The 20,486-nt window shown below is 48.9% G+C and overlaps 1 protein-coding gene across 1 annotated transcript in view; it reads right to left on the reverse strand.

The window, feature by feature from the left end:
* Positions 1-19,998, reverse strand: part of LOC132808879 (uncharacterized) — a 56,701-nt gene extending 36,703 nt beyond the window's left edge. Inside the window, exons 1-4 of the mRNA XM_060822299.1 lie at positions 19,790-19,998; positions 15,158-15,362; positions 8,899-9,036; positions 7,261-7,365 (exon numbers count right to left, since the gene is read on the reverse strand). Of these exons, the coding sequence (XP_060678282.1) occupies positions 7,261-7,365; positions 8,899-9,036; positions 15,158-15,358 (444 nt within the window). The 5' untranslated portion in view covers positions 15,359-15,362; positions 19,790-19,998. The remainder of the gene's footprint in view (positions 1-7,260; positions 7,366-8,898; positions 9,037-15,157; positions 15,363-19,789) is intronic.
* Positions 19,999-20,486: the final 488 nt, after the last annotated feature.

Below are 20,486 nucleotides of genomic sequence, written 5' to 3' on the forward strand. Positions count from 1 at the left end.
TGAGTAAAGAAACGACCTCTGATATCTGTCCTGGACCTGTCACCCTCTCAATTTAAAGCTAGGTCCCCTCATGCTCGCCATCACCACCTGAGGAAAAAAGGCTCTCCCTGTCCACCCTATCGAACCCTCTGATTATCTTATATGTCACCTCTCAACCTTCTTCTCTCTAATGAAAACAGTGTCAGGTCCCTCAGCCTTTCCTCATAAGACCTTCCCTCCACACCAGGCAACATCCTGGTAAATCCCCTCTGCACCCTTTCCAAAGCTTCCACATCCTTCCTACAACGTGGGGACCAGAACTGTACACAATACTCCAAGTGCGGCCGCACCAGAGTTGTGTACAGCTGCAGCATGACGTCATGGCTCTGAAACTCAATCCCTCTCCCAATAAAAGCTAACACCATATGCCTTCTTAACAACCCTCTCAACATGGGTGGCAGGGATCTATGTACATGGACACTGAGATCTCTCTGCTCATCTACACTACCAAGAATCTTACCGTTAGCCCAGTACTCTATATTCCTGTAACTCCTTCCAAAGTGAATCACCTCACACTTGTCCGCATTAAACTCCATTTGCCACCTCTCAGCCCAGCTCTGCAGCTTATCTATGTCCCTCTGTAACCTCAATATCCTTCATCACTATCCACAACTCTACTAACCTTAGTGTCGTCTGCAAATGTATTAACCCATCCTCCACGCCCTCATCCAGGTCATTTATAAACATGACAAACAGCAGTGGCCCCAAAACAGATCCTTGTGGTACACCACTAGTAACTAAACTCCAAGATGAACATTTCCCATCAGCAACCACCCTCTGTCTTCTTTCAGCTCGCCAATTTCTGACCCAAACCGCTGGATCACCTTCAACCCCATGCCTCTTATTTTCTGTAATAGCCTATCGTGAGGAACCTTATCAAACATTTAATGAAATCCATATACACCCCATCAACCCCTTCACCTTCTCAAAGAACCCAATAAGATTTGTGAGGTGTGACCTACCTTCCACAAAACCATGCTGACTATCCCTAATTGAATTCTTCCTCTCTAGATGATTATAAATCCTCTGTCTTATAATCCTTTCCAATACTTTACCCACAACCCACACTCACGGGTTTATAATTTCCAGGGTTGTCTCTGCTCCCCTTCTTGAACAAGGGGAAAACATTTGCTATCCCCCAATCTACTGGCACTCTTACTGTGGACAATGATGACCTAAAGATCCAAGTCAAAGGCTCTGCAATCTCCTTGGCTTCCCAGAGAATCCTAGACTAAATCCTATCTGGCCCAGGGGACTTATCTATTTTCACACTTTCCAGAATTGCTCACACGTTCTCCTCATGAACCTGAATTCCATTTAATCTAATAGCTTGTATCTCCGTATTCTCCTCAACAACATTGTCTTTTTTCAGGGTGAAAACTGATGAAAAATATTTATTTAGCACCTCTCTTATCTCCTCAGACTCCTCAGCACCTCCCACTACTGTCCTTCTCTGGTCATTCTTTTATTCCTGCAATAACTATAGAAAGCTTTCGGGTTTTCCTTGATCCTACCTGCCGATGACTTCTCATGTTCTCTCCTGGCTCTTCTTAGTTCTCTCTTTAAGTCTTTCCGGGCTAACTTGTAACTCTCGAGTGCCCTAACTGAGCCTTCACATCTCATCTTTACATCGTTAAAAATCACACCAACACCAGGTTATAGTCCAATAGGTTTATTTGGAAGGACACTAGCTTTCGGAGCGACGCTCCTTCATCAGGTGGTTGTGGGGGGCTCGATCGTAACACAGAATTTATTGCAAAAATCTCCAGTGTGATGTAACTGAAATTATACAGTGAAAATGTGATTGTCTGTTAAGCCTTTCATCTGTTAGAATACAGTGATAGTTTCACTTCTTTCATGTGTAAATCACAAAACCCTTGTTTTTTAAAAGTTGCATTCTCAGGTTAGCTGTTACCAATGGTGATAGCTGGACAATATGTTGAAGGTGTTAGCTCCCTGTGTTCTCTGTCTATGACCTGATTTTAGATTGAGTTTTATACAAATTCATGCAGTTTTTGAGCTCATCTTTACGTCAGCCTCTTTTTTCATCTTGACAGGAGATTCAACTTCTTTCCTAAACCACAGCTCCCTTCCTCACTGGCTGACAGGTACAGACCGGAGAGGGGGTGGGGGCGGAGAGGTCAGGAAGAAGATTGCAGGTTTGGAGGGTGACCTCTCCGTCCCCACCCCCCTCTCCGGCCTATCACCCTCACCTTGACCTCCTTCCACCTATCACATTCCCAACGCCCCTCCCCTAAGTCCCTCCTCTCTACCTTTTACCTTAGCCTGCTGGACACACTCTCCTCATTCCTGATGAAGGGCTTATGCCCGAAACGTCGATTCTCCTGCTCCTTGGATGCTGCCTGACCTGCTGCGTTTTTCCAGCAACACATTTTCAGGCCTCAATATTCAGCCATACTGACACCGGGTCAAGGTAAAATGGAGCCTAATTGACATCTTCCAACACCCAGGAGGCCTACTGGCCCCAGCCCTGGGGCAGCTGTAATTTCATCAGTTTAGTAAGGGGTCTGCAATGGTGCCAAATAAAAGAGCTAAACCAACCATTAAGTCTCCAAAACGTTCGCCTGGGAAAGGTCAAAGGGAGTATCCACAAAGGTTAGAGCAAATGAGGAAGCACATTCATCTTAACAGAGCGACTCGGCCTAATCGAGATGTGGGAAGGGCCTCCCACTTGTGTAAGTTTGCTTACAAAACATCAAGAAGCATTGGAGAGAACCGCCACAAGAGGATCACTGTCAAGGACCCTTCACCACCTAGTAAAGGCTTACCGAGACCAAACGGCTCCAGGCTATTAAAACCAAAGGCATGGCAACTCCACCCAGGCAAATGTCTTCTCTGCATCGAAAGAGATCACTGATCCCTGTACCGATTGCTGCTGACACACTTGGGCCATATTAAGTAATCTCCTAACATTGTTGGAGAGCCCGCGGCCCTTGAACAAACCAGTCTGATCCTCTTCTTTAATGGAAGGAAATACCATTTCCAGACTTAGTGCAGAAGTCTTGGACAGAGATGGGCCTATAAGGAGCATGTCCCCCTGGGCCCTCCCTTTCTTAAGGATGAGAGCTGTTAGATTAGATTCCCTACAGTGTGGAAACATGCCCTTCGGCCCAACAAGTCCCCACCGACCTTCCGAAGAGTAACCCACCCACACCCATTCCCCTACCCTTTATTACACCTGACTCATGCACCTAACACAATGGACAATTTCCCCACGGTCAACCCACCCTAACCTGTACATCCCTGGGCACTACGGGACAATTTCCCCACGGTCAACCCACCCTAACCTGTACATCCCTGGGCACTACGGGACAATTTCCCCACGGTCAACCCACCCTAACCTGTACATCCCTGGGCACTACGGGACAATTTCCCCACGGTCAACCCACCCTAACCTGTACATCCCTGGGCACTACGGGACAATTTCCCCATGGCCAATCCCACCCTAACCTGCACATCTCTGGGCACTACAGGGGAATTTCCCCACGGCCAACCCACCCTAACCTGTACATCCCTGGGCACTACGGGACAATTTCCCCACGGTCAACCCACCCTAACCTGTACATCCCTGGGCACTACGGGACAATTTCCCCACGGCCAATCCCACCCTAACCTGCACATCCCTGGGCACTACAGGGGAATTTCCCCACGGCCAACCCACCCTAACCTGTACATCCCTGGGCACTACGGGACAATTTCCCCACGGCCAATCCCACCCTAACCTGCACATCGCTGGGCACTACAGGGGAATTTCCCCACGGCCAACCCACCCTAACCTGTATATTCCTGGGCACTACGGGACAATTTCCCCACGGCCAATCCCACCCTAACCTGTACATCCCTGGGCACTATGGGACAATTTCCCCATGGCCAACCCACCCTAACCTGCACATCCCTGGGCACTCGGGGACAATTTCCCCACGGCCAATCCACCCTAACCTGCACATCCCTGGGCACTCGGGGACAATTTCCCCACGGCCAATCCACCCTAACCTGCACATCCCTGGGCACTACGGGACAATTTCCCCACGGCCAATCCACCCTAACCTGCACATCCCTGGGCACTCGGGGACAATTTCCCCACGGCCAATCCCACCCTGACCCGCACATCCCTGGGCACTAAGGGACAATTTCCCCACGGCCAATCCCACCCTGACCCGCACATCCCTGGGCACTACGGGACAATTTCCCCACGGGCAATCCACCCTAACCTGCACATCCCTGGGCACTACAGAACAATTTCCCATGGCCAATCCACCCTAACCTGTACACCTCTGGGCACAATGGGACAATTTCCCCACGGCCACTCCACCCTGACCCGCACATCTTTGGACTGTGGGAGTAAACCGGAGCACCCGGAGGAAACCCACACAGACACGGGGGGGTGGAGAATGTGCAAACTCCACACAGACGGTCGCCCGAGGTAGGAATCGAACCTGAGTCCCGGGTGCTGTGAGGCAGCAGTCCTAACCACTGAGCCACTGCGCCACCCATAAATATTAGCCACTCTCATGAATGGCAGGAAGCAATCATGACTGTACGAGTAATTGTACATGTCCCGCATCAGCCCTGACAATGTATTTATAAATTCTTTGCAGAGTTCCATAGAGATGCCAGATATTTGCCCGGTCTATCGCCATGCTCAAACAGCCTTTGTTTCACAAAGGCAACGTTCTTCCTTGCTGTCTGTGGAATTTAAGGCAGACTGAAGAGCTGTGACCCGCTACAACTTAGCCATCAGCGGCCTATCAAAATCTGCACCTTAGCTGCCCTCAGTCATGGCGTTCAAGTAGGCACCGCTGCTCTCCCTTCTGTTGCTTCCAACTGGCAGAGTAGGAGATAATTAGCTCCCCCCCCCCCCCCCAGCGTAAACCTGAGCAGTCTCTCAGAGAATAGACGGATTACGAGCCATATCTGAGTTAATGGCTAAGAATGCTTTAAACCCATTCGAAAAATACTCAATGACCTTCATGTCCTTGAGAGTAAAAGGATCCATTTGCCAGCGCTGTGAACCTGTTACATCGCCCATAATCTTGTCCGCTGCATGGTTGGAAATGGCAAAATTCCCAAGTGAACAAGGGGTCACTGAATCTAAAAACGTCCCGGGGTTTAGGAAAAGATCAATCCTTGTGTGGATTAGAAAAGAAAAACATGGAGTCTCCACCCATAGGAGTGGAGACGTCTCCAAATATTCAGCAGCTCCAATTCCACTCAAATCAACTAGTTGCTTAGATTGTGGAGACAGTTTTCAGGGGCTTTTGCACATTCCATCCACCATGCAGTCTATAAGGCAATTAAAATCGCCCCCTAGAATAACATGCCGTGACTCTGAGGCCATCGATTTGGCGAACACATCAGTCAAAAACTTAAGGGGGTGCACCTGGGGACAATAAACATTCAAAATACCATACCCTTCACCATATATTGAGGCTCTAAGAATTATGAACCACCTATACTCATCTTTAACCTATGAACTTTAATGGCCCCTCCCTTGCTCTTAGTATTGAAGAACGAGAAAAACACCTGCCCAAACAAACACTGCTATAACTTCAGATGTTCCTTATCATCAGGGAGAGTCTCTTGCGACAGGGCCACATACACCGCCTCCTTTTTAAGACTCAGCAGCACCTTTTTCCTCTTGACCGGCAAGTGACTCCCCTTAATCTTCCAGGTGCACCAGTGAAGAACATTGTTAGGGATGACCCTCTACAGTCACTTTTGAACTCCTTGGTGGAAGAATTTGACTTACAAAATGCTGAGCATCCATAAACGACGACACATGGAATCTAAAATCGACCCACTCTGCAAACTAACAAACGAACAAAACCTTCAAAAGCTACATCTACAAAACCATAAAACTAAACCAAGAGCAAAATATAAATGGCACTTGATGGGGAACTCTACTCCCTGCCCACAGGGGGCGCTTACACCTCCCACACACACCTGAGTACCACACTGACTGTTATAACACACCCCGAATGTCACACTGTCTGTTATAACACACCCCGAGTATCACACTGTCTGTTATAACACACCCCGAGTATCACACTGTCTGTTACACACACCCCGAGTGTCACACTGACTGTTATAACACACACCGAGTGTCACACTGTCCGTTATAACACACACCGTGTCGCACTGACTGTTATAACACACCCCAAGTGTCACACTGACTGTTATAACACCCCGAGTATCACACTGACTGTTATAATACACCCCGAGTGTCACACTGTCTGTTATAACACACCCCGAGTGTCACACTGACTGTTATAACACACCCCGAGTATCACACTGTCTGTTACACACACCCCGAGTGTCACACTGTTTGTTACACACACCCCGAATGTCACACTGACTGTTATAACACCCCAAGTCTCACACTGACTGTTATAACACACACCGAGTGTCACACTGTCCGTTATAACACACACCGTGTCGCACTGACTGTTATAACACACCCCAAGTGTCACACTGACTGTTATAACACCCCGAGTGTCACACTGTCTGTTATAACACCCCGAGTGTCACACTGTCTGTTATAACACACCCCGAGTGTCACACTGTCTGTTATAACACCCCGAGTGTCACACTGTCTGTTATAACACACCCCGAGTGTCACACTGTCTGTTATAACACACCCCGAGTGTCACACTGACTGTTATAACACACCCCGAGTGTCACACTGACTGTTATAACACCCGAGTCTCACACTGACTGTTATAACACACACCGAGTGTCACACTGTCCATTATAACACACACCGCGTCGCACTGACTGTTATAACAAACCCCGAGTGTCAAACTGCCTGTTATAACACACCCCGAGTGTCACACTGTCTGTTATAACACACCGCGAGTGTCACACTGTCTGTTATAACACACCCCGAGTATCACACTGTCTGTTATAACACACCCCGAGTGTCACACTTACTGTTATAACACACCGCGAGTATCACGCTGTCTGTTATAACACACCCCGAGTGTCACACTGTCTGTTATAACACACCGCGAGTATCACTCTGTCTGTTATAACACACCCCGAGTGTCACACTGACTGTTATAACACACCCCGAGTGTCACACTGACTGTTATAACACAACCCGAGTGCCACACTGCTGTCAGACATGAGTGGATTATGGTAGACTGACCCTCTCCTTCCCGACCTCCCTCTGTTGGTTTCGGATGTACCACACCGACTCACCATGTACGAACTCAGCAACATACTGAGTGCTGACAGTTGAACACTTAGGCCTTTCGTTCGTTCATGACCATCACAGCCTTCTGTGTCCACCAGAAATACAGCCATCTGTAAAACAAGTGGAGAGCGGCTCGATACTGGTTCCCAACCTTGTATGGCTGATTACACATCGTCACCTTTCAGTCTCGGTCAGGGAAAAGAGTCTCCTTTTACCAATTCTTAAATATACATGGATAGAAAAGGGTAAACGCAGCACATTATAAGGTGCCCAACTCCTCTGAAGCTTTCTTCAGAAGACCACAGCTTTATATTTTTAGAGAGAGTTCTGCAAATCAACGACACAGATGGGTCTTTAAACATTGAGGGAAATTCACAAGTTATTTCTATGATAAGTGGATTTCAGAGTGAGCATGCGTGTGGGAGGGAATACCTGCAAAGGGCAGAATTTCACAATTTTGTTCAGGCTTCTCTGATAGCATGCAGCTCCATTGGAGCTGACCCTCCCACAGTGCGATGCTCCCTCAGCACTGCCCCTCCCACAGTGCGGGGCTCCCTGGCGCTGACCATCCCACAGTGCGATGCTCCCTCAGCACTGCCCCTCCCACAGTGCGGGGCTCCCTCAGCACTGACCCTCCCACAGTGTGCGGCTCCCTCAGCGCTGACCCTCCCACAGTGCGGGGCTCCCTCGGCGCTGACCCTCCCACAGTGCGGAGCTCCCTCAGCACTGACCCTCCCACAGTGCGGGGCTCCCTCGGCGCTGACCCTCCCACAGTGCGGAGCTCCCTCAGCACTGACCCTCCCACAGTTCGGGGCTCCCTCGGCGCTGACCCTCCCACAGTGTGGAGCTCCCTCAGCACTGACCCTCCCACAGTGCGGGGCTCCCTCAGCGCTGACCCTCCCACAGTGCGGGGCTCCTTCAGCACTGACCCTCCCACAGTGCGGAGCTCCCTCAGCACTGACCCTCCCACAGTGCGGGGCTCCCTCAGCACTGACCCTCCCACAGTGCGGGGCTCCCTCAGCACTGACCCTCCCACAGTGCAGGGCTCCCTCAGCGCTGACCCTCCCACAGTGCAGGGCTCCCTCAGCGCTGACCCTCCCACAGTGCGGAGCTCCCTCGGCGCTGACCCTCCCACAGTGCGGAGCTCCCTCGGCGCTGACCCTCCCACAGTGCGGGGCTCCCTCGGCGCTGACCCTCCCACAGTGTGGGGATCCCTCAGCACTGACCCTCTGACTGTGTAAAACTCCCTCAGCACTGACCCCCTGACTGTGTAAAACTCCCTTAGCACTGACCCTTTGACTGTGTAAAACTCCCTCAGCACTGACCCTCTGACTGTGTAAAACTCCCTTAAGCACTGACCCTCTGACTGTGTAAAACTCCCTCAGCACTGACCCTCTGACTGTGTAAAACTCCCTCAGCACTGACCCTCTGACTGTGTAAAACTCTCTTAGTACTGATCCTCTGACTGTGTAGAACTCCCTCAGCACTGAACCTCTGACTGTAAGGAGCTCCCTCGGCACTGACCCTTCAACAACAGTGAACATCTGAGCACATAGTAATGCCTGAGTTCCCTCTCTCTGGTAGATGTTACCCACTTCCATCCACTTGCTGGAAACACAGGGTGACAATATGCTCTCACTTACCTTGCCATGTTCTGTGTCTATCAGGAACGGTTCGCTCCAGATGAATACACCTTTAGTTGTGGTGTGTATTCCAGGCCTGTACTCAAATCCTTTCAGAATTTCATTCAATTTTCCCATCCACCCTTTGTCCTTGCATTCCTGCAAGAGAATTCAATCGCAGTTTCAAAATGTTTAATCTTCTGACCACCTCTTGCTGATGTGACAGCATTACTCGACAGACCAGAAAGCCAGAGTAAAGACAGATATCAGGAGAGAGTATCTTGGTGCTCGCAATGTGATCAATAGAGAGTCATAGAGATGTACAGCATGGAAACAGACCCTTCGGTCCAACCCGTCCGTGCCGACCCAGATATCCCAACCCAATCTAGTCCCACCCCCCAGCACCCGGCCCATATCCCCCCAAACCCTTCCTATTCATATACCCATCCTAATGCCTCTTAAATGTTGTAATTGTACCAGCCTCCACCACATCCTCTGGCAGCTCATTCCACACACGCACCACCCTCTGGGGGAAAAAGGTGCCCCTTGGGTCTCTCTTATATCTTTCCCCTCTCACCCTAAACCTACGCCCCTCTAGTTCTGGATTCCCCCACCCCAGGGGGAAAAGACCTTGTCTATTTACCCTATCCATGTCCCCCTCGTGATGTTATAAACCTCTATAAGGTCACCCCCTCAGCCTCCCCCACCCCAGGGGGAAAAGACCTTGTCTATTTACCCTATCCATGTCCCCCTCGTGATGTTATAAACCTCTATAAGGTCATCCCCTCAGTCTCCCCCACCCCAGGGGGAAAAGACCTTGTCTATTTACCCTATCCATGTCCCCTCATGATTTTATAAACCTCTATAAGGTCACCCCTCAGACTCCGACGCTCCAGGGAAAACAGCCCCAGTCTGGTTCGCCTCTCCCTGTAGCTCAGATCTTCCAACCCTGGCAACATCCTTATAAATCTTTTCTGAGCCCTTTCAAGTTTCACAACATCTTTCCAATAGGAAGGAGACCAGACCTGCACGCAACATTCCAATAGCGGCCCTAACCAATGTCCTGTACAGCCACAACATGACCTCCCAACTCCTGTACTCAATACTCTGACCAATAAAGGAAAGCATACCAAACGCCGCCTTCACTATCCTATCTACCTGCGACTCCACTTTCAAGGAGCTATGAACCTGCACTCCAAGGTCTCTTTGTTCAGCAACACTCCCCAGGACCTTACCATTAAGTGTCTAAGTCCTGCTAAGATTTGCTTTCCCCAAATGCAGCACCTCACATTTCTCTCCAACTCTCCAACATCCTGGGAGAGACACTGAGGAGGGACACATGCATTTTTGATCATCACAGTCACAACTGATGACCTCGGGTCATGTTTTGGATCACACCACAGCAGTTGGAACAATTACTCATCTCCACAATCGGGGTCTGACAATTTATCATTAACAGCTACTTGAAAGAAACACCAGAAGGCCATTCGGCCCATTGGGTCTGTGCCTCCACTCAATGAGATCATGGCTGACCTGAACATCCTCGTCTCTACTTTCCCCGTAACCTCTGATTCCCTTCCGGATTAAAAATCTGTCGATCTTAGCCTTGAACGTATGGAATGACTGAGCCCTGTCTGTGGTGGACAACTCCCACAGATTTACCGTCTGGTTCTGGACTGTCTGACACAGGGGAAATGGTCTCTCCACATCTCCCTGGTCAGTTTCCCTTTCCATCTTGACTGCAGATGCTGGAAACCAGGTTCTGGATTAGCTTGGTGCCGGAAGAGCACAGCCGTTCAGGCAGCATCTGAGGAGCAGGAAAATTGACGTTTCGGCCAAAAGCCCTTCATCAGGAGTACAGGCAGAGAGCCCGAAGGGTGGAGAGGTAAGTGCATCTTGTCAGTTTTAATCAGATCATCGCTCATTCTTCCAAATTCCAACAAATACAGGCCCAACCTACTCAACATCTCCTCCATAAGACAGTTCCTCCATACCCAGGATCAGCTGAGTGAAACTTCTCTGGCTTGTCTCTGTTCCCAGTCTACCTTTCCTTAGATAATGGGCCCCCAGATCTGTTCCAGCTGTAGTCTGACTACAGCCTTGGAATAGTTTTAGAAAAAGCCTCCCATCTTTTACACGCCATTCCCTCAGGAATGGTGGCCCAATTTCCATGCGCCTTCCCTGTTAACCTGTGAACGTAGACGCAGTTGGTGGATGCTCCTCAGAAACTGTGCGATTGTAAAGCTGAGAGTCTGTCTGGAGCCTGGAAATGTCTCCTCAGTGTTTGTCAGACCCCTTCAAGTTCACCCACCCACAGCCACACGCTCCTCACCTTCCGTGAAGGAAGCAAATGGCCGTTGGGAACCTGGAAATAAAACTGATCTGGGAGGGAAGTGATCTGTTAACCCTTTCAAACCTTACCTCACTGGATCAGCGTTGGGAGTGGTGAGAGCAAGTGGAGTTGCCAGGAATGTCAATAAATCCTTTAAAAACGAACTTTGTAAATAGGCAGAGGGCATGCTGAATGGGAGCCGGCACAGGACTGATGAGTCAGTGAGGTCATGTATTTGGGTGGTTGATTTACCCAAAACTTAGACAGTGTCTCCCACCCTTCCTCCCCCTCTAACCAAAATAAATGGTTCTGTCGCTGGTTTTGGAAGGTAAGTATTTTCCTCAGTAGTCTTATTAGGAATTCAGAACAGTAGGAATGGAGGTTAGGGCAGTTGAATGCATTTGTGAGAGAGCTTGGGTATGAGAGAGGGTCTGCGTGAGTGTGTGGCGTGAGTGTGCGCACATGCATGTGTATGGGAGAGTGTATAGTGTGGTGTAGTCACCTGTAGTGTGACATGAACCCAAGGTCCCAGCTGAGGGCATCCCCATGGGTACCAACTGGTTCATGTCACACTACAGGTGACCACACACACACACACACACTCTCCTCCAGACCCACTCTCATATGCTCACACACACATCCACACAACACCTCCCCTCCCACCCCCCTCCACACACACACACACACACACTCACTCAGTATTCCCTGCACACACACACACAAACACAAGAGCCTGAATGGTGGTGCAGGCTCAAACGGCAGAATGGCCTACTCCTGCACCTATTGTCTATTGTGTGTGTGTGTGTGTGTGTGTGTGTGTGTGTGTGTAGCTAGAAAGTCGGAGTCCTTCCAGTTAAACCTGTTGGACTATAACCTGGTATTGTGTGATTTTAAACTTGTCTTTGTGTGCGTGCACAGGGAATACTGAGTGTGTGTGTGTGTGTGTGTGTGTGTGTGTGTGTGTGTGTGCGCGCGCATGTGTGGGGGGTGTGTGCAGGGAATACTGAATGAGTGTGTGTGTGTGGATGTGAGTGTGAGGGCTGTATGTGTGAGCATATGAGAGAGAGTCTGGAGGACAGTGTGTGTGTGTATGTGTGGTGTGTGTGCTTGTGGGGGTGTGTGTGTGGATGTGAGTGTGAGGGCTGTGTGTGTGCGCATATGAGAGAGGGTCTGAGGAGAGTGTGTGTATGTGTGGTGTGTGTTTGTGTGTGTGTGTGTGCGTGTGGGGGTGCATGTGTGGATGTGAGTGTGAGGGCTGTATGCGTGAGCATATGAGAGAGAGTCTGGAGGACAGTGTGTGTGTATGTGTGGTGTGTGTGCTTGTGGGGGTGTGTGTGTGGATGTGAGTGTGAGGGCTGTGTGTGCGCGCATATGAGAGAGGGTCTGAGGAGAGTGTGTGTATGTGTGATGTGTGTTTGTGTGTGTGTGCGTGCGTGTGGGGGTGCATGTGTGGATGTGAGTGTGAGGGCTGTGCATGTGAGCATATGAGAGAGGGTCTGGAGGACAGTGTGTGTGTATGTGTGGTGTGTGCGTGTGTGTGTGTATATGTGTGTGTGTGTGTAAGTGTGGTGTCTGTGTATGTGTGGGTGTGTCTGTGCATGTGTGTGTGTGTGTGTGTGTGTGTGTGTGTGTGGTGTGTGTGTATGTGTGTCTGTGCGTGTGTGCGTGTGTGCGTGTGTGTGTGTGTAGCTAGAAAGCCAGTGTGTTTCTAGTTAAACCTGTCGGACTATAACTGGTGTTGTGTGATTTTAAACTTTGTCCACCCCAGTCCAACACCGGCATCTCCAAGTCATGACAAACACAAATGTGTGAGGTGAATTTGTACTTGCAGAATTCCATGATATTTTACTCAAAAACTGCATAAACCCAGGTAAGCTCCTGTTCCTCCCACTTTAGAACTAGAACCAGCCTGACCTAACACTGGGACACAGACGGAGTTTAACTTCACACCTTCACTGCATTATCTGAGCTGAGATGACACCTGTTGCTAAAAGCCATCTTGAGAATGTAACATTTAAAATGTCCTGGGATTTACAGATGAAGGAACCAAAACTAACATGGTCATTCTAAAAGATGAAAAACTCAAGCCAACATTGTTTAATATTACACTCCATAACACTGCAAATCTGTTGGTATAAAGTCTGCGTTGTATGATTCTGGGCTTAAAAATGTGTTGCTGGAAAAGTGCAGCAGGTCAGGCAGAATCCAAGGAGCAGGAGAATCGAAGTTTCGGGCATAAGCCCTTCTTCAGGAATGAGGAGGGTGTGCCAAGCGGGCTAAGCTACCTAGCTTTTCCTGCAACACATTTTTAAGCTCTGATCTCTAGCATCTGCAGTCCTTACTTTCTCCTAGTTGTAAGATTCTGCTCCACAACCACCTGATGGAGCGTCGCTCTGAAAGCTAGTGTGCTTCCAATTAAACCTGTTGGACTAGAACCTGGTGTTGTGTGATTTTTAACTTTGTCCACCCCAGTCCGACACCAGCACCACCAAATCAAATTGGTGAATGGGAGAGTAATGATGTTTGATTGTCACTGCATTACCCTGGTCACAATTGATGGAAAAAGCCATCTGGTTTACAAATGTCCTTGAGGGAAGGAAACTGCCATCCTCACATAGTCTGGGCTATGTGAATCCAGACCATAGCAAGCTGATTGATTCTTAACTGAACACTGAAATGCACCAAGTCACTCAGTTCGATATACGCTATTACAAAATCTCAACAAACAAATGGATTTTCTGGGATTAACAAAGATATCAGAAACACCAGTGGCAGAAACAGCCCCGTCGACTGTAGAGATTGGAATGAGGTCAGTCAGTTGGACCACACTGAATATGAGCTCCCTGACTGGGGCTGTTAACCTGATCCCATCAGGGGGCCCTGGCTAACACAGAAAGGATATATGTCAGGGATACTGAGTTGCTGAATGCCTGACTCAGTGAGAGGCAGTGCGATTGTCAAAGGCCATGCAGTTGTAAGTGAAGGATGATGGGGTTGGGGAGCCAATCTCTGAAGAGTTGTTTCACTGACCCACCAAGGATGTCCTTAGTAATGTCTGGGGGTTAGTGCCAAAACTGAGAGAACTGTCTCACAGCCACCACCATCACCATCCTCAGATGTTCTGTCCCATCAGTGGGATACAGTCAGTCGGGAGGGGAATCTCATGGCTTCATGTTAGACATGCACAAGAAAACCTCCTGCTAAATTACGACATACTGTCCTCACTCGGTCATGGATGGATCAGGACTCCTCCAACAACACTGGGAGGAAGCGCTGAGAATGGGAGAGCACAAAATGTGGGATTTTAATGTCCACCAACAACAGTGACTCAGCAGCAGCATGAGTGTTCGAGTTGGTTGGGTCCTAAAGGACATAGCTGTTGGGCTGGGCCTGTGGCAGGTGGTGAGGGAACCAACAAGGGACAAATACAAACCTGACCTCTGTAAAGACCATGACTTAATACTTTCACCTTTATTTGCATGATGGGCTAACACGAGAAAGAATTTATTTTAAAACAAGGAGTGCAGCATGTATTTAGAAAGTGAGTAAGCTGACACTCATTTGTAAGCGCTGTTTACACAGCTGCTGGCCCCAGCACAGCAGGAGAAGGTACAGAGAAGCTGTACTCCAGAGCCAAGTGCAAATGAAGATTCAGCTGGCAACAAGTAACTGATTGGTCTGAGGATGTGAATAGGACATGAGGAAGATTGAGATGAGGATTGATGACAGAAGGTGTGTGAGAGAAAGAGATACGGTTTTGTGATTTAAGAGAAAGAAATTGGGAAAATTGATGCAGAAAAATGGATATGAAAGTACAAGGATCAATTTCAAATTTAAATATATACAAATATATATTGCTGTTATTTCTGCCTACTTTTGGAAAGGTAAACAATGAGCAGAGTTCACCAACCAGAGTGAGAGAGGAAGTGATGGTAGCTTATTACTGACCAGATGACGGAGCCGGCGAAGGAGATAGTTGAGTAGAAAGGATTTTCCTTTCCTCTCTTCCCCGATGATGGTAATCAGACAGACTGGACCATCCTTCACATCCTCTCGTAAGAAACAGCTTCGAAAAGCATCCTCATTGAGGAGCAACGAATCTTCCTGAATGTGCACAAGCTGCAGGGATTCACCTGAGACTGGGGACATCGTTCTGAAAGTGAACAGAGAACAAATAAGCAGCTGATCAACACACCCATTTAGACAAGACAGTCTCCCTGACACACAGTGACACCTTGGTCCCAGAGAGGGGGGGTAAAGGACAGTCTACCTGACACACAGTGACACCTTGGTCCCAGAGAGGGGCGGGGGGGGAAAGGACAGTCTACCTGACACACAGTGACACCTTGGTCCCAGAGAAAGGGGGAAAGGACAGTCTACCTGATGAACCATGTCCCCAGATTCCAGAGAAGGGGGGGGGGGAAAGGACAGTCTACCTGATGAACTGTGTTCCCCCATTTCCAGAGGGGGGGTGGAAAGGACAGTCTCCCTGATAAACCATGTCCCCCCATTCCGGGGGGGGGGGGGGGGGAAGGACAGTCTACCAAATGAACCATGTCCCCCAGTTCCAGAGGCAGGGGGAAAGGACAGTCTACCAAATGAACCATGTCCCCCAGTTCCAGAGGGGGGCAGGGAAAGGACAGTCTACCAAATGAACCATGTCCCCCAGTTCCAGAGGAGGGGGAAAGGACAGTCTACCAAATGAACCATGTCCCCCAGTTCCGGGGGGGGGGGGGTGGGAAAGGACAGCCTACCTGATGAACCATGTCCCCCAGTTCCAGAGGGGGGCGGGGAAAGGACAGTCTACCAAATGAACCATGTCCCCCAGTTCCAGAGGCAGGGGGAAAGGACAGTCTACCAAATGAACCATGTCCCCCAGTTCCAGAGGAGGGGGAAAGGACAGTCTCCCTGACACACAGTGACACCTTGGTCCCAGAGAGAGGGGGAAAGGACAGTCTCCCTGACACACAGTGACACCTTGGTCCCAGAGAGGGGGGGGGGGGGAGAAGGACAGTCTCCCTGACACACAGTGACACCTTGGTCTCAGAGAGGGGGGGGGGGAAAGGACAGTCTACCTGACACACAGTGACACCTTGGTCCCAGAGAGGGGGAGGGCCGGGGGGAGGGGGGAAAGGACAGTCTACCTGATGAACCATATCCCCCAGTTCCAGAGGAGGGGGAAAGGACAGTCAACCTGATGAACTGTGTCCCCCAGTTCCAGAGGAGGGTGGGAAAGGACAGTCTACCTGATGAACCATGTCCCCCAGTTCCAGAGGTGGGGGGGGGGAAAGGACAGTCTACCTGATGAACCGTGTCCCCCAGTTCCAGAGGGTGCGGGGGAAAGGACAGTCTATCTGATGGTCTTTACCTTGTCAAGATGTTATGTGTAAATATGATGTCAGCTGTACTATGGGAAACCCTGATAAACCTTGTCCTCATTTAAATAAGTCACGTGATAAAAGAGACAAAGGGGGAATATTACCTTTAACCTATAATTTGCTTTTAGAAACCCATCATAAAATATTTGCAGAGGATGAAGTACTTTGTTACACTCCTACGTCAATGAGAGATTCTTTTACCCCTTTTATCCTGTCAAATCCTAATATGGGGATGTGGAACAATACTAAAGTATGTACAGGATGTGATATCTCTTCTAGTTATTACCTATCCCCACCTGCTACTGGTTCATGGACTTCCTCCAATAAATCTGCAATATCTGATCCAAATTGCTCCAATGGTAAGGGATGGGGATGTGCTTATGTAAGAGTCTCTAAAATTATTCCCTGGGCTATGACTAAATGTATTAGTCATCACTGCTTTTCTGAAGGACCTCCCATCTTGTGTGTATGCCTTAATGAAAAGTGTATCCCTATTACCGCTGGAATTGAAACTCTATGTGGGGAAGGTAATGACACCCACCTTCATTATGACACCCCTAACAGCATAAATACTTTCCCAATGATTGGATGGGAAGAGCCGTTTTGGGATCTCGACCATGTTTCTTATCAGGAAACTCACCTTATTCAATTAGACGATTTTCACCCTCAAAGCCCAGGCCCAAATTATATAATTGTGGACTATTCACATACTTTGGGAAGTCACAAAGATATCTTAGCCTGCTGGGCACACTCTCCTCATTCCTGAAGAAGGGCTCATGCCTGAAACATCGATTCTCCTGCTCCTCAGATGCTGCCTGACCTGCTGCGCTTTTCCAGCAACACATTTTCAGCTCTGATCTCCAGCATCTGCAGTCCTCACTATCTCCTAGTCACAAAGATAGGCCTGCTTCCTACTGGAAAGTTCCTTCATTATCTAGACTAAACCAGGATTTTTTTCCCAGTTATAATAAAGTATCTAACTACTTGTCCTAAATGAAGCAAGTCCTCCTCTTGCTGTAGCTGTCGGAACACTCCTTCCAACTACTGTACCCTGTCCAATTACCTGGCAACGAGATCGAAATTCCTCTCTTAAATGTTCAAGTTCTCCTGACTTCTGTGCAGAATGGAAGAATCCAAAGGTCATATCAAGAAGTAAAACTCGCTCATTGGCATATGCAGCTCTTAGTGTTCTTTCATTAGGAGGGTCTTCAGGAATTATTAGTCACCAAAATTGTAATTATTTGATTTGTGGGCACACAGTTTTGGGAAATGCGAGCAGTGCTGCCTTGATAGAAATCACTTTCAGAATTGCACCTATTTATCCAATGAAATCGCTATGCCCTTGATTACATACCTGCAAAGGAAGGTGGCGTTTGCGCTATAGTTAAAGAAAAATGCATTATGGGGGTCACTGATCTTATTGAAAACATTACTAGGCATATTATTAAGATATGCATTTTTGTCAGCCCGAATGAATGAAGGTGCGGGATGGGGAGATTGGGAGACTGGCTTGTTTCTGTGACTATGTATGGTGCTATTGTTTGAATTGGTCTTTTTATTGGTTTTGCTTCCATTGACAATACTGGTTCCACCCAGAAAATGCTCCTTCTCCACTTAAACAAGGACAAGGAAACCTCATCGCTTGCCCTTCGTTCCCCTTTGGAGGCAGAGGGAGTATGGCAGTCTTTTGCTGTTTATTGAAATGAATTGATCTGATCTCTGCCTTTATGGTGTGGTCATAAAATGACCAAAAGGGAGGAATGAGGATCTAAAATTGGATCTTAGGCAACAAAATATGTAGATTTTGATTTCAACAAAATGGTTCCTCGATTTAAAAGAATACTACAAAATGGCCTGTGACCAATACTGCTGAATAGTAGCATTAACTTGTAGTTCAAAGATAAGAGGGTTTTCATAAGATGAATACTGACACATTAATTGATCATTTGAACTAACCTTGAACTAATACATGGCATGACAATTGATGTAAACTAGATATCCTTCTTAAAGAAAATATCATTGGATTAACTTGCTGTAAATCATGTCACCTTATTATATGCGATTGGGCTTTCTTGTAATGAAGGTTTTTCTGGGAATTAAAACTTCAAGCCTCCCCTCAGAGTTCAGCAATTTTCCAACAGCACTGTCCCGAAGTACCAAAGCTCCCTCAACTTTAATTAATCTCTGCCCCCTTTTTAAACATTTAACAAGCCCCCCAGACTCAACCCTTTGCTAAGACCATTCCTTTCGGGCTGGACTGGAAACTAAACAGCGAGGGGGGTCACACCAGACACCACCTGAATGAGGGGAAAACCACACGCTCTTAAAATCCTCAGGTCTGGCTGGCGGAAGTCCTCAACATGTAACTTTCAAATGTTTTTATATGTTGTTTTTAAAGAAATAAACAGATTGTGAGCAGCGGTGAAAGAGTTAAATGCCCTTCACTGTTACACGATGCAACAGCCCCGCACTGAGGGAGGAACAGGGCTGAGGGATGGACAGCGCTGAGGAAGCCCCGCACTGAGGGATGGACAGGGCTGAGGGAGCCCCGCGCTATCGGAGGGTCAGTGCTGAGGGAGCCCCGCACTGTGGGATGGACAGGGCTGAGGGAGGGTCAGCGCTGAGGAAGCCCCGCACTGAGGGATGGACAGGGCTGAGGGAGAGTCAGCGCTGAGGAAGCCCCGCACTGTGGGAGGGTCAGCGCTGAGGGAGCCCCGCACTGTGGGAGGGTCAGCGCTGAGGGAGCCCCGCGCTGTGGGAGGGTCAGCGCTGAGGGAGCCCCGCGCTGTGGGAGGGTCAGGGCTGAGGGAGGGTCAGGGCTGAGGGAGCCCGGCACTGAGGGAGGGACAGGGCTGAGGGAGGAACAGGGCTGAGGGACGGTCAGGGTTGAGGGAGGGTCAGCGCCGAGGGAGCCCCCTCACTGTGGAAGGCTCGCTGTCATGTTAATAGTCTCTGCAATGTTTGTTGGTCAGACTGAGAGATCCCAGCTCTGAATTGTAGCCACATGTACAGAGACAACAGTAAAACTGTCCCAAGTACCAGTGTACCTGGAAGAGAGGCAGACAGAGAGATGTGCCAGGGGAGTCGGTACAGGATAAGGAATTGGAGAGGTGGTGTCTGCTGTTCCTTTAAGCCCTCGATGACCGTACCTGAGTCTCTCTCACACACACACACACACACACACAGACACAGGAGGCAGTACCTGGTGAACAGCTGGTGTAACCTGGGTTGGCAGCAAGGAGACAGGAAGCTGGTCCTGGACAGATCCAGCTGGGATCAGACCCTCTCACTCAGCCCGAGCTCTCTCCAGGAGTGAGAACGTTGTGGTCAGTCCCCAGTGATAAGCTGCACAGTGCTGGAAATACAAGGGGTGGCTCAGTCCAAAAGTGCCACGTACTCACTGCAGTCAGTTTCATTCTCTCCAAATTGAGTCTGATCCGCAGATTCTGGGAAATCACGTGATTTTTATTTATTTCAAAAATATACTTTGTTCATAAACTATTTTGCTGATCTGTACAATTGGTCCTGCCATACATCTGTAAACATTCCATTTCCTGGCATACAGAGACACAGAAATCATTCATATAGACAAGTCTGTACAATTACATATTTAACAGGGGGGTCAGCAGAGCCCCCTTACTGCGTCGGCCCCCTGTGCTTAGGCAGGCAGACATTACACGGTGGGCTTTCCCCACCGTGCCTTGGCGGCAGCTGCCCCAAGCTTCAGCACGTCCCTCAACACATCGTCCTGGACCTTGGAATGTGCCAGTCTGCAACACTCAGTCGGGGTCAACGCCTTCAGCAGGAAGATCAACAGGTTTCGGACCTCCCAGAGAGCGTCCTTCACCGAGTTGATGCTCCTCCAGGCACAGTTAATGTTCGTCTCAGTGTGTGTCCCA

The sequence above is a fragment of the Hemiscyllium ocellatum genome (assembly GCF_020745735.1).
Source record: "Hemiscyllium ocellatum isolate sHemOce1 chromosome 41 unlocalized genomic scaffold, sHemOce1.pat.X.cur. SUPER_41_unloc_35, whole genome shotgun sequence".
Lineage (NCBI taxonomy): Eukaryota > Metazoa > Chordata > Chondrichthyes > Orectolobiformes > Hemiscylliidae > Hemiscyllium > Hemiscyllium ocellatum.